We start from the raw sequence: 14,869 nt of genomic DNA on the forward strand, positions 1-14,869 counted from the left end.
ACCGCTGGGATCCTAGGATTCATGGTGCACACAAAGAAAACAAACATTCCATACATGTTAGGTCACATGAGCCAACTAAGTTCTGGCTTTTGTTTCCACACTTCTTCCTTTTACAGTTCTATTTCTGGTCAGGTGATCTCTGTGGTAGCACAGAGTCCATCACAAAATGATTGGTCAAGAGAAAAGATGTATACGGTAGGGATGCCTGGAATCCAGGATTCGGTTCGGGATTCGGCCAGGATTCAGCCTTTTTCAGCAGGATTCGGATTCGGCTGAATCCTTCTGCCCGGCCAAACCGAATCCTGCATATGCAAATTAGGGAAGGGAAATTGCGTGACTTTTAGTCACAAAACCAGTAAGTAAAAATGTTTTCCCCTTCCCCAGGATTCGGATTCGGTTCAGTATTCGGCCGAATCTTTCGCGATGGATTCGGGGGGTTCGGCCGAATCCAAAATAGTGGATATTGTGCACCCCTAGTATAAGGGCAATATTTACTTAAATATATGTACTAGTTTTTGTAAGATTCTTTAATATGCCACTTAATTTGATATAAACTGTTGCTTAAAGGGAAACTAAAGTCTAAAATAGAATAATGCTAGAAATGCTGTATTTTTATACTATATATAAACATGAACTTACTGCACCAGAAGCCTAATTAAACAAATGATTTATGCTTTCAAAGTTGGCCGAAGGGGGCTGTCATCTTATAACTGTTGAACATCGTTGCAAGACCAAGACTACGCACATGCTCAGTGTGGTCTGGGCTTCTGTTGGGAGGGTAAATGTAGGGATTGTGATAAATTATCAAAATAGCACAAGTCAAACAATATCTAATATAGAAGCTGATATAGCAAGACTGATTAATAATCAGAATATTCAGACTGCACTGGGTCTACTGATACAAATCTCGACACGGTCGCCTGCTGTTCTACAGGGAAAGGAATAAAGCTGCTTAAGTTGTTTGAAAGTATGATCGTTTTCCTGCAGAGCAGTTAGGGACCGTCTGAAGTGTCCTATCTGCAGCTGTAAAACGAAGGGGAAATTTCACTGCATACAGTCAGGTTTATTATAAAAATGGTAGACATTTTATAACTAAAGTATATTGGAGATAGATTTCTTTTTCATCAAAGAAAGTAAAAACGGGATTTTATTTTTTGCCCCTTTAAATATTCATTTTGGGGGTATAGTTTTCCTTTAAGGGGGGCACAATGCTGCGGGTTAACGCTCTGTCAGAGTCATACATTCTAAACCAGTTTAGATAACTACAATAGTATAACATTTTCTGGGCCCCGCCCACTCCAGCCTGGCTGTCGGGGCCCGGGGGTCACTCACTGACCCTAGCAAAACAAAAAAAAATATTATGAAACCTGACTTTTGGACCATCTGTAGGGTTGCCACTTGCCGGTATTTTACTGGCCTGGCCGGTAAAAATAATAGTTGATCCCAATGTTATTAATAGGGAAAAAATATAAATATATAGGAAGGCTGTTATTTTTTCCGGAAAAGGTGGCAACCCTAACCGTCTGTAGGAAATGTTTTATACCATGGTGATCAGTCATTTATTTGGTTGCTGCTGGCTGTCATTTATTGGCCAGACCATAATGTGACTTGTTATTTTTCCTACTTATTGAATCTGAATGGTTCGTTGTAGATTGGTACGATAATGTTTGATATCCCAAAGTTCCTGGTACAAAGAATAGAATCTGCACGTCTGTGGCCAGTTTTAGTTTCGTTTCATCATCAGCTGACGTCTGCTAAAATGGTTCAGGAATCACAATTTACAATTAACCTTTATTATAATTCATTTATACTAGAAAAAAATGACACATTCTTGCATAACCCCTCTCCCATAAATTGTAAAATAAAGACTTGAAGAGGTTATTTTTTTTTTTTTGGCTGATCCCGGAAACTGAGTTCCCTGTAGGATCTAGCTATTTCTGTCGTCAGTGCTGGAAGCAAGTCCCCGCTTTTCCTCAATGTGATTGCTCGGCGTTCCACTAGGCATGCCTGAAGGTGTAGGGGCGTGGCTTATATGTCTGGAGCCTAGCTGTAGGTACATCATGTAACGTTTGGCTATTCACTCCGGTCACGTTTTGTTCTGCTCGGTACCGACGCTTGAGTATGGATAGTACCATAATTATATCGGATGAATCCGATTCGGATAACAAGGAGGCGGATATCCCTACAGTATGGTGGCATGGGCTGCGGCGGCAAAAACTGAGGGATTTCGTTTTGCACAGCGAAGACTCTTCCACGCAAAAAAAGAAGAGCTCTCCGCAGGTAAAGTGCCCTCTCACTGCCCTAGCACCTCTGTCAGTTTGGCAGGAGCTTGTCCCATTTTGAGCATCTTGTACTGATTGGCAGCAGGAGACGTAGCTTAGCAAAGTAGTGCGCGTACTGTCATGTGACCGAGGAACTACTTCTGTCAGGAAGGGTCAATGTAAACAAAATGTTACCTTTTTTGTGGCAATTTTTAATGTTGTTTGCCTAGAGACACTATAGCTGTCCTTATTGGGTTTTACCTTACTGTATCTCTTGTTGTCATACATCCAGCTCAGGATATACAGTATGTGTACTGTAATATACTCTATGGTCCGCTGAAAAACATAAAATGGCGGTTCTACTGTATTGTGGTAAAAATAAATTCTGTTGTATTAAAGAGGTGGTTCACCTTTAAGGGCAGAGACACACGGACAGATTCGGGGAGATTAGTCACCCAGCAACAAATATCCTCTTCTTCGGGGGCGACTAATCTCCCCGAACTGCCTTCCCACTTACTAAAATGAGAATTGACGGCGGGACGCCAATCGAATCCATTCGTTTTCCAAAGACGCCCGAAGTTTCCTCTTGTGGCGACTTCGGAAAACGAAGCGCTCCGAGTGCCATTCCGCCGGCGATTTTCATTCTAGCCGGCGGGAAGGCAGTTCGGGGAGATTAGTCGCCCCAAAGAAGAGTTTTGTCACCAGTCGACTAATCTCCCCGAATCTGAATGTGTGTCTCTGCACCCTCTTCACTTTGTTGTTATTTTTGGTTAGTAAACTGTATGCTAAGTTTATACACCCATTTCTTACACAGCACTGCGGAATATGTTTGCGCTTTAAAAATAGTTGTGAATAATAAGTGACTGAAATAAATTAATAGAGAAAAAATTTTGTGATTGTGGTAAGAGCTTTTAAAGGAAAACTATACCCCCAAAATGAATACTTAAAGGAGAAGGAAAGGTTCAAACTAATTTAGCCTTATCAGAAAGGTCCATCTAAATATACCAGTAAACCCCTAAAGTAATGTTGCTCTGAGTCCCCTGTCAAAAGAAACACCACATTTCTTTCCTTCTATTGTGTACACATGGGCTTCTGTATCAGACTTCCTGCCTTCAGCTTAAACCTCATTGCCCTGGGCAAGAGCATGCTCAGTTTGCTCCTCTTCCCCCGCCCCCCTCCCTTCTCTACTGTAATCTGAGCCCAGAGCAGGGAGAGACTCAGGCAGGAAGTGATGTCACACCACATTAATACTGCAGCTCCTATTCTAAACAAACAGAGAGTTTCTAGAGCTTTTTACTCAGGTATGGTAAAACATTCTACAGAATAAATATAGCATTCTAGCTTGCACTATTGCAACTAATCTATTGGCAATAAATGCCTCTGTAGCTTTCCTTCTCCTTTAAGCAACAGATAGTTTATATCAAATTGAATGACATATTAAAGAATCTTACCAAACTGGAATATATATTTAAGTAAATATTGCCCTTTTACATCTCTTGCCTTGAACCCCCATTTCATGATGGTCTCTGTGCTGTCTCAGAGATCACCTGACCAGAAATGCTACAACACTAACTGTAACAGGAAGAAGTGTGGAAGCAAAAGGCAGAACTCTGTCTTTTAATTGGCTCATGTGACCTAACATGTGGTTTGTATGTATGCACAGTGAATCGTACGATTTCAGGAGGCGGCCCTTATTTTTTAAAATGGCAATTTTCTATTTATGATTACCCAATGGCACATACTACTAAAAAAGTATATTATTATGATAATGTTTCATTTACATGAAGCAGGGTTTTACACATGAGCTGTTTTACTCAGTATCTTTTAATAGAGACCTACATTGTTTGGGGGGTATAGTTTTCCTTTAATTGAAGGCATTCACAAATATTATTGCCATGAGATAAAGCAAATATAACATTTTCTTTTTCACAATAGCTTCCCTTTGAAATTGCAATTAGTGATAAATTGTGCCCCTACAGGGAAAAAGACCAAGAGTAATAGGTAAAAACATATAATTCTCAAAGGATTCTTTCAGTGTTTCACAATTCTAGATAGGGAAGAAGCACACTGATTACACTGGCTTAAGCCTTTATCATTTTTATTACAGATAAGTATTAACAAATTATTACATGTTAGACCTAAGTGAAATGTGCATTGTGCATCGACACTGTCTTATTTTCTGAACTCTAGGACATCATCGATTTGACAGCAAATAGCTGTGACCTGGGTAATATTTCAGGATCGGAGAGTGAGGTCATCGACTTGACGGAGGACATGAGGGAACCTGTGATTAAAACTTCTCCTGTCAGTTTTGAGTGCAACTATAGCAGCTCTGACTCCGATTCAGAGCTGGTGAGTGCAAAAGAATTATTCAGTTCGAATAAGAAACTCATTGGGTATCTCACAATAGACCATGAGGACTTCGATACTGGACCCAAGTCAGTTTCAAGTAGCAGCACTTATGTTAATAGTGGCATAGACTCCTTGGATAGTTTAAAAGCTCTATTGGTCGATCAAAGCGAATCTCCTAGAGGACGTAAAGTATCGAGTGAAAGCAACAACGTTGAACTTCCTGTGCCAGTACCTATATTGCGTTCCGTAATTTCAACTTTAAACAACACACCGCTATCAGACTTTTCCGCAAAATGTTCTGCAGCAGATTCTCAGAGGAATCCTGCAGACAACGCCAATTCCTCATTAGGACCTACTGTTAATACACAACATAAGGACCTGGTCTCTAAAGAGGAGTCTACATTCGACAAGGCTTGGCTGTACAAACTGAGATGCTATAGGAATCCCCCTATACATCACTTATTTTGCCACAGACTGAAACAGAATGAAGAGACCAGAAAGGTAAAGTTGAACAGAAATGTGTCACACATAGCCTATTTCAAAAGCTCAGTTTTTACCCAAGCTTAACATGAACCAAGTTACTTTGAATGTGCTTGATGATTTGATGCGTTAGATCAGTGGTCCCCAACCAGTAGCTCTCGAGCAACATGTTGCTCTCCAACCCCTTGGATGTTGCTCCCAGTGGCCTCAAAGCAGGCGCTTATTTTGGAATTCCAGGCTTGGAGGCAAGTTTTGGTTGCATAAAAACCAGGTGTACTGCCAAACGGACCCTCCTTTAGGCTGCCAGTACACCTAGGGGCGACCAAATAGCCAATCACAGCCCTTATTTGGCATCCCCGTGGACTTTTTCATGTTTGTGTTGCTCTCCAACTCTTTTTTACATTTAAATGTGGCTCACGAGTAAAAAAGGTTGGGGACCTCTGCGTTAGATGCTAGCAATGAGTTGGACTCAAAGTCTTTTCTGATGCACTTGGGCTGTAGCTAAATGGGATGATATACAGTAACCCTTTCTTTCTTTGTCCAAAGTCACACCAGAAGGTTTTCTAGCTGCCTAAATGAACAGAATTCAGGTCACCTAATTTTCTTATTATTATGGACCACCTTTTTATGGCATATCTCTATTGACTACCTATCTGTTTGCAAATGTGCTATGGCCTTTAGTGTTTATGTGACAGGAGATGAATGTGCTTAAGGTTAAAGGGAAACTATAGCAAAAATTAAAATTTAATATAGACTTGACTTGAAGATAAACTTGATTATTTTAGAAATGGTACAGAATTTTTAATTGATTGTATTTAGAAAGTGGCTTACTTCAGTATTAGGAAGCATATATAAAATCTTCGTTTTCGTTATAGTTCCCCTCATAGTAGAATGAAAACCACAATAAATGGGGGGGGTGGTAAATATTAGGTCACTCAAAGGATTGTATTGATTTAGTAACATAGTAAGTTAGGTTGAAAAAAGGACACACGTCCATCAAGTTTAATCTTACCTGATATCCTGGGCCTGTGCTCCTTTTAGCAGAAAACTGCACCGGCCTGCGGAAGTCCTCTTCCTCCCTCCTTCCTTCTTCAAAATCCAGCAGCTAATGCATGCACAATAGAGACAGACGGTTTTTTTTTTACTGCATATGCTCACATATGCAAAGAAAGAAGGAAGGATCGCTCACTTGCTAGGGCTGTGCAGTTTTCTGCTTTAAAACCTACTGAACTGTTCTGGGAAGTCAGGAAGCATTGTTATAACTGTTGTATATGGGAAATGGTCCTAAATTCCTCAGTGCTGATGCTATAGGCCGTTTAGCATTTAAAAGAAATGTTAATGTTATTCAGTTGTTCAGAGAGGTACCACCAGTAAAAAATGGAGCTGGCCTTTCCCGTGCCTCATCCAAGAATGTCAAAGAACAACCGAAGACTTAAAAAATGCTTTAAAGGAGAAGGAAAGTCTGTTTGCACTTCGGGGTGCCAAATGTCATGCACCCCCAAGTTTGACTTAGCTGAAAACCCGGGCAGGTGCTTCTATCAGCAGGAAACTACACCGGCCCAGGGTTTTTCTAGTGAGCACCATGGAGAGATCTTCTTCTGGCTTCTTCTTTTTTCAAATTTCCCTGGGCAGACGTATGCACAGTAGAACGAAATAGGTGACTTTTAGGTAAAGTTGTGCTTTCCATTCTACTGCGCATGCACAACCACGTGAAGAAAAAGCAAGCAGATATCTCAGTGGTGCTCACTGGTATAACCCCGGGCTGGTGCAGTTTTCTGCCGATAGGAGCACCGGCCCTGGGTTTCAGTTAAGTCAATACAATCACTTGGGGGTGCCTAACATTTGGCACTCCCTAGTCTAAACAGACTTTCCTTCTCCTTTAATTAAATGTACCTGTTTCTGCTATACCAGTACCCATGTGCAGCTATCCTTATTTTCTCACTCCTTCATGTGGTATAGATACATAGCGTAGGGACCCAGGTTAATGCTCTTTCACAGTACTGTGTCCAGAGCTGTTGGACACTAGTGCTCATAGATTTAAAGGGTTAATTTCATCCCTGAAAATTAAAGTATAGAAAAAAGAAGACCTGTTCCCTTAGTTATGCATTATATTGTCTTCTGCTTTTACTGCCTTCTAGAAGCTGAAAATGAAACCACAGCAAATTCCTTTACGTCGTATGAACTTTGTGGAATCTACTATGGAAGAGAACTTTCCGCAGGGCACGTTGCACTTTCTCAATGAGTTTGTATCCATGCATTATTATCCACCGACCACAGTCCTTTGCCACGTTGTCTCAGTCTTGCTTGAGTCAGAAGAATCGGGCATTAGAAATGATGCTTACACTCTTCTTATGAAAGTGCAGAGGTAAATGTATTGCAAGAATTGAAAAGAACAACATTCTAAGACAATTGTTTTTTTCAAGGAGGCCTTCTCCTCATCTGTATTCCTTATTTAACCATATATTGTAGTGCCCTGTGTTTGTATTTTAGCAACATGTCTTCATTTATATTGATGCATGCTATAGAGATTTGTGAATGTGTTATTGGTTTGCAAAGGTAACCGCAACTTTTACTTTCAGGCTACACCCAGCTAACCAAGATGCAGTAACCTGGTACTGGGATTTACTTAGTAATGTCGTGGAAAACAAGGTATGAATGTTTTGTTCTTTAAGGGATATATGTAAACCACAATCTTTAAATGGTGCTACAGTGTGGCTCTTCCTCTTCAGGAGCAGCCAGTGTTGTGCCTATTTCTTCAGTACGTGGTCCAGACACTAGAAGATGATTTCCAACTCTGTTTACAACGACGGTGTCTACATACTTGCTTGTCTAAAGTAATGTTATCTTGGGACAAGAACGTCTCTCACATCAGGCAAGTGTATTTTTCATTTTAAAGCTCTGATAATCACTTGATACTGTCAGGGAAATTGTAAAAATTAGGGGTGACAACATGCCAGCTTCTTGCCGTGCACAGCTTCGCATGTAGCGATGTCTCCAAATGGATATGGAACCATTTGTCCCATGACTCATTAGATTTGATAATCCAAAAATAGTCCCCTATCTGGTGACTTTAACTGGGAGGGAGATTAAATATCTTTCTGTCCTGTGACACTGACCCTTAAAAGTGCTGAAGGTGGGTCTCTCTGAAATTAAACAGGTCTGTGTTTAACAAATTACTATCTCCTTTACTAAATTTGTATTGACTATTTTTTTTTGTTGCAGAGATGTAATTAAATGGCTGATAAAAACAATAAATGACTCTCAAATCGGCCTGGAAGGGAACAATGGTGCTGACTGTGATAACCAAAGGTAAAAACTAGGGGAGGCTGCAGTACTTATATCTTTACTGTAAGCATAGCAAAGTAAAACTGATATCTTTCCTTGTTCTTTTCCAGGATTATATGTCTTCTGCAGCGCATGCTTTCCATTGCTGTGGAAGTGGACTTGTCACCCTTTTGCACTTCAACTAAGATTGCAGTCTTTGTATTTCCTTATGTGATCTGCTTAACCACCCGCCATGAAAGGTAAACTGCTCCCTATATGCTTTTTATGGAATTGTAGCTATCAGTAGTGTGTCAGTTCACGCACCTCAGACGCAACCCCTCTCCGCGCCTACCTTTTATCCTGCTGGCGCCCGCTACGAGGGCCAGGAGGGAGGTTGGGGGTTAGCACTAATAGCTAAAAAGTTGCCAGCGACTGCTTTGTACCCATCGCTACACTTCGCCAGGCGAAAATTCGCTCAGACAACGCTAGTTCACTAAAATGCGGAGTTTCGTCCCGGGCATCGAACGCTGTCGGCTTTTCACTAGCTGTACTTGGCAATGCGAGCATTTCAAAGTGAAGATACGCTAGCGTTAATTTCTGCCTAGAGAAAAGTTGCTAGAGATCTTGCTCTCAGGTTAATTTGCAAATGGGGGAAATTTAAAGTTGTATGAGCAAGTACTTTACATTTACACTGTTCATTACACATGTCCAGAGAACCTTAATCAAGCCAATAGAGTTGTTCTAATGATATATGAGCCCACTGTGAAGTTAATGTTAGAAAATGTATGGAGAAAACTGGTTACAAAAAAAAATTAGGACTTTTGCAGCCTATCACTCTGAAAAAGTAAAAGTCGCAAGCATTTTTTGAACATTGATGCATTTTCCACTCAGAATATGATCTAAATGACAGAAGATTGAGGAAGATCTATGTACTCCATTGCACTTCGCCTGGTCTGAGCTGGCGAAGGCAAGTCTGGCGAAAGAGGCAACATTCATTCAAATCCGCATTTTAGTGAATTTGCGGAGTGACGTCCATTCGCCAGAGCGAATTGTCGTCTGGCGATAGAGTGATAGAGTGATAGAGCGTTTGCCACTTCGCCGTTTAGTAAATCTACCCCTTAGCTTGCATTGTACACAAACATCAGAAGAGCAAGCATATTGCTGCTCAAACATAGGAGTTCACTGCTAGGAAGGATATTTTAATGCCTTCAGTGACCATTGTATGCATAGTAGAGTGAGATAGTAATACACTAATAGTGATATAGTAATACTTGTGGTTGGGAAGTCTCCTTTTACCCTGCTGGTACTAATGGCTATGCAATGTCTGCTAGACTCTGCATTGTGGTTGCACACATGCTGCTGAATGAAAGACTACCTGGCCAGGCACAATTTTATAAAGCAAAAGGGTCTTCTCTTCTTCAGGCAACTAATCTCCCCGAAATGCCTTCCAGCCGACAAGAATACAAATCGCTTCGGATTTCCGAAGTTGTCCAAAGTTTCCCCGTGAGGCAACTTCGGAAATGTATGCCATCCCACCAGCGATTCGTATTCTTGCTGGCGGAAAGGCATTTGGGGAGATTTGTTGCTGCTGCTTCTCTAGCAGACTTCAGCACTGAAATCCATTTTTCAAAAGTCACATGACTTGTGCTCTGATAAACTTCAGTCACTCTGCTGCACTGCAAGTTAGAGTGATATCACCCCCGCCCTTTGAACAGAATAATGGGAAGGTAACTGGAGAACAGCTCCCTAACACAAGATAATAGCTCCCTGGTAGATATGAGAATAGCACTCTATAGTAAAAAAAAAAAAACCTTTAACATTGAGTAGGAGAAACAATAGCCTTTAAGAAAGCTGTTCCATTGTTAAGTGTTAGTTCTTTCTGAAAGCACAGGATCAGGCTAAATGAGCGGAGATGGCTGCCTACACACCCAATAATACAACTAAAAATAAAAACACTTGTTGGCGCAGGAATAATATTTTATATGGTAAGAGTGAATTATTTGCAGTCTGAACAGTGTAATTTAGAAATAAAAAAAAATACACCATAAAAAATCAACTGGAGAGATAAAGTGCCATGTGTTAAAAGACACATCAGAATGGAGGCCCCTGTACTGTACAGCTTACAGTCTAAGTGGGTTATTTATAGTAGTATAAAAACTGATATATTGAAAAGCAGAAAAATGTAAATTGCAAAAGTGCTGAGAGGAGCACTTTTACATTTATTTCTTTCAAGGGTTTACATTTTAAAATTTAAGACTTGTACCAAACTTTCAAGGAGTGTTTTCCACTTCCTCCAATTCAGGGAGATGTTTTTAAGCAGCATAGAGAGTGCCCTCCTACGAGCCAGAGTTATCGAAGTTATCCTTCAGCACAGCTGTCCAGAGAGTAAAGAACCTCCACTGTCTGCAGCAAAGATCTTGTACTTTCTTTTGCACTCCACACTTTTCCTAGAAGAGCAGGTAAGAAGTAAGGGAAACATACTGTATCTCTCATCAAGGAATGCTATCATTGTCACAGAAATAAATGGGTTAAACAGCTCATTGGGGCTCATTTATAAACACTGGGCAAATTTGCACCTGGGCAGTAACCCATGGCAACTAATCAGAGGTTTGCTTTCATTGCTCAACCTGCAGGTGGCTGAAAAAAGCCACTCGTTGATTGGTTGCTATGGGTTACTTGCCAGTTGCAAATTAGGCTAGTGTTTATAAATGAACCTCATTGTGTTTGTGGCTTCTCATTCAGATGTTTGCTCATGCATTGTGATGCCCTGCCAGGCATCTTGAGGAGTTACCACACAAAATATTTGTTGAGTTTTGTGTGAGGGATATTATCCTTTTTTGCATGATGTAATTTCATGTCACTGAAAAAGGATCTATCTAACCCCAAGCATGAAGGTACTACGTGCTGGCAGGAAAATGCTCTGACGGCCGAGCACATAGTACATACGTTCTGCACAGTAAAGGGCTCCCTTGGTGCCCTGGTGGCTTTTGCCGTTGTGTAAGGAAGTCTGATGCGCCCACTAGGTAACGAGCCAAAGGGGCTGCCACCTCGGTTTCTTCTGCATATATTTACACACTCGCATACACATATACACACTTTTTAGTGCTGTACACACATGCATACACAAACACACATGCTTACACAAACACACACATACTTTTTTTAGTACTTTATTTTTATCATTTTCCTCTTGTCATTCCCCTAAAAACTGTTGATTTCACAGCGTGACTTTTGTATCAAGCATTCTGACCTGACCTGATTTTAGCGAAGTTATTGTGGTTTTATGCTTGCATTGTTGTTCCTTACAGTTTACTTAGGGGCAGATTTATCAACGGTTGAAGTGAATTTTCAAAGTAAAAAACTTTGAATTTCAAAGTAATTTTTGGGTACTTCGATGATCGAATAGTCCAACTTCGATTCGAAGTTGAAAAAAACTTCAAAATTTGAATATCGAAATGTACTGTCTCTTTGAAACTTTGACCATTCGCCACCTAAAAGCTGCCGAAGTACTGTTTTAGCCTATGGGGGACCTCCTAGCACCTGTATGGAGGCAATTGGGGGAATTTGGGAGATCGAAGTTAAAAAAAACTTTGAATCGAAGTAGATCGAAGGCGCTATTCCTTCGATCATACGATTCGAATATGGACCACTTCGACCCCCAAAAACCTTCGACCAGTTGGTCTTTTTGAATTTGAAGTTCTTTTAACTTCAAGCTTCGACCTTTGATAAATCTGCCCCTTAGTGTCGTTTTGCAGTTTGATCATTTGGAGTAGAAACACATTTTTAGCAATTTAGTATTCGTTAGACTGTGTAAAATGTATGGTTTTATTGGGTCTTGGTATTGTTAGGGGGTCTTGCGACCCATAATACGCAGTCAGGGGGCTATGTTCAAAGAAGGCAAATTGGCATCTGAGAAAATTCATATGAACTATTTTCAATTGGGGTCCGCACATGCCACCTGCTTTGGTATATCTATGCATATTGGGCATCAAACTGTTCAGTAGACCCTTGGTGTCAGTATTTAGGGTTTTCCAATGGTATGTAAGAAATTTTGTGAGATAAATGCGGCAATTTGCAATATTTTTAGGCGATTTTCAGAAATGTCATGAAAATCTCTTCCTTTAGCGTAGCTTTGCAGTTTAATTTGGAGTAGAAAGACATAATTACCCATTTTGGATTAGTCAGAATGTGCACTTTCCAATGGGTCACCATACTTTTTGTAGCTTTTACCAAAATTGCCAAATTTAGGAAAGCTTTGCGGCTTGGTACTTAGGAGTAAACAGACACATGTACCCATTTTGGACTCAGGGGAATGTGAATTTTCCAAATATATATGGCACTTATTTTTGCACTTTTGTCCCTTCCTAAAATGCTGTAAATGTTGTGATTTTGCTGTATCTGAAATTACAGAACTGATCGTTTGTATGAGGTGTCTTAATTTTGGGGCCCCTATATGCTACATACTTAGGTAAACGAATACACATTGGGCATCAAACTGTGCAATTTTGGAAGCTTTGAGGTGAGTTTTGGAAATGTCACCAAAATCACCAAATTTAGGAAAGCTTTGCGGCTTGGTACTTTGGAGTAAACGGACATAAAACTATTCATCGGACCCCAAGCATTCATATTGAGGGTGTTTTATCTGGTTACCTAATAATCTGTGGGAAATATGACGCTGTAGACTGGAAGCTTTGAGGTCATTTTTCAAAAATTTCACAAATTTTTATAAAAAAAAGTGTAACTTTAGGAAAGAATTGCAACTTGGTAGTTTGGAGTACAAAGCTATATTAATGTGTAGTTTTCTAGGGTAAACCTACTGTTAGTGGAATGTTTGGCCTTGAAATCATAAAGAATGCAGTTATGTGGAGCGGTGCTTTGGAAATTTGGTACTGCTTGGAGTTTTTTTGACCTATACAAGTGAGAAATCTCCATAAAACTATACAGTGTATATTTGGTATTGGTGCTTTCAGGCCCTAAAGTAAAAGAGACCAAAATGGTCTGGCAAGAAAAGTACCAAATCGGCTGGCAGTGAAAAGGGCAACGAAAGTCACAATTTAAATACTTAGCTCATTTATATACTGCCAGTATAACTTTCACTCAAATTCCAGTACTCTACTGCAGGAAAGGGCCGAACACAGGTGCAACGCAACGTGATGCATTCCATTTGTGTTCGATGCTTCTCTACGGGAAGGTGAAAATAAAGTAATTGAAAAGAACAGGCGGTGTTAAATTGTGTTCCCATGTGATGGAATGCATGATAAAATCCACCACAGGAAAAATGCGTCTGTGCAAGAGCCCTCAGTAACTAACATTTTTCTGCCACTAATGCAGATGTTGTCTTATTCGAAGGATCCCGAAAGCAAGTGGCAGAGGTCGGATGAGTTCCTTCATTTACTGATTGTGCTGTTTCTTAGTTACCAACAAATAAAATCAGGTAAGAGGTTACTGGCACTATGAAATATTATATTAAGAGCAAACCTATAAAACCCACAACTTACCATCTCCACTGAAGTAAGATTTAATAGAAAACTATGGGTAATGCCTTGCTTAAGCAAGAAATATAGTAACTTAGGCTCACAGGTATTGGTGTGGATAAAGGATTAAGAAAAACAAATAGTTTAATACTGACATTGGTGAATGCAGTACTTAAGGTAGAAAGCAGGTGGAAATTGACAAATTTTCCTTTCCTAGAGAATTTACTGACCCGAATATTAGACCGAATTGATGAGCTTGCACGTGTACAGAGGGCTGTGAATCCGGACGATGACATTACAGAGAGAGATATTGACGCTCAACTGGACACATTTAAAAAGCTCAGATTTCTTGAGAATGATACACCACCAGCACTAACAGAGAGACTTCATATGCTACATACCTTACTTTGTACAGCAGTTCTTAAAAAGACTTAAAGCAAAGAAAGTTGCGTTGTGGATATAACACAATTTAAAACACTGAAATAAGCCACATGTAGAGACCAAGCTCCAGTAAGTATTGCTCTCCATTTGAGGATATATTACACATGAAGTGATTTTTAGTGATATGTTACTTTTGTTTGATTGCAATAGCAGGTATTTGAGGTAGCTGCATCTGAGCTACAAAAAAAAAAAAAAAACTGTAGATATTAAGTGATGTGCCCTTGTCTTAAGAAGCACACTTTATAACGGCTCGGTAAAATACCACTATCTATAGATGCAAGCTTATCTAAAATAGTAGTATATATTTTATGGCTTTCTTTTAAGGAACAAGCACTATTTACAGATTTATAATGCGGGCCATTATTTTTTTATACTAATGTGGCTTACCTTTATGTGAAGCTACTGTAAAGCACTTTATAAATGTAAATAGTCAAGATTGTTTTGTTTGTTTTTTTTTTTTAAACTCTTATTTGATAGTTTACCACACATGGTTTTGTTGAGCAAATCAGCAGTATGTTACATTGTGCATTCAAGCATGAAAGACACATGGTTTGGGGTTGTGTGGATATAACACAATGTAAAACACTGAAATAAGCC

The 14,869-nt window shown here is 39.9% G+C and overlaps 1 protein-coding gene across 2 annotated transcripts; it reads left to right on the forward strand.

Annotated features, from left to right (window-relative positions):
• The first annotated feature begins 1,964 nt into the window (after positions 1-1,964).
• Positions 1,965-14,708, forward strand: LOC108710962 (SUMO-interacting motif-containing protein 1). Of its 2 annotated transcripts, none has more exons than XM_018252199.2 (10): positions 1,965-2,280; positions 4,452-5,114; positions 7,232-7,458; positions 7,673-7,742; positions 7,823-7,965; positions 8,316-8,402; positions 8,489-8,617; positions 10,660-10,816; positions 13,689-13,791; positions 14,049-14,708. In XM_018252199.2, the coding sequence occupies exons 1-10, from the start codon at positions 2,122-2,124 to the stop codon at positions 14,264-14,266; spliced, it is 1,956 nt and encodes a 651-aa protein (XP_018107688.1). In that variant the 5' UTR covers positions 1,965-2,121; the 3' UTR covers positions 14,267-14,708. The 2 variants fall into 2 exon arrangements, with proteins under 2 accessions (XP_018107688.1, XP_018107689.1); XM_018252200.2 differs by having other exon boundaries at positions 13,707-13,791.
• The last annotated feature ends 161 nt before the right edge of the window (positions 14,709-14,869 follow it).

Source organism: Xenopus laevis, chromosome 3L, assembly GCF_017654675.1.
Source record: "Xenopus laevis strain J_2021 chromosome 3L, Xenopus_laevis_v10.1, whole genome shotgun sequence".
NCBI lineage: Eukaryota > Metazoa > Chordata > Amphibia > Anura > Pipidae > Xenopus > Xenopus laevis.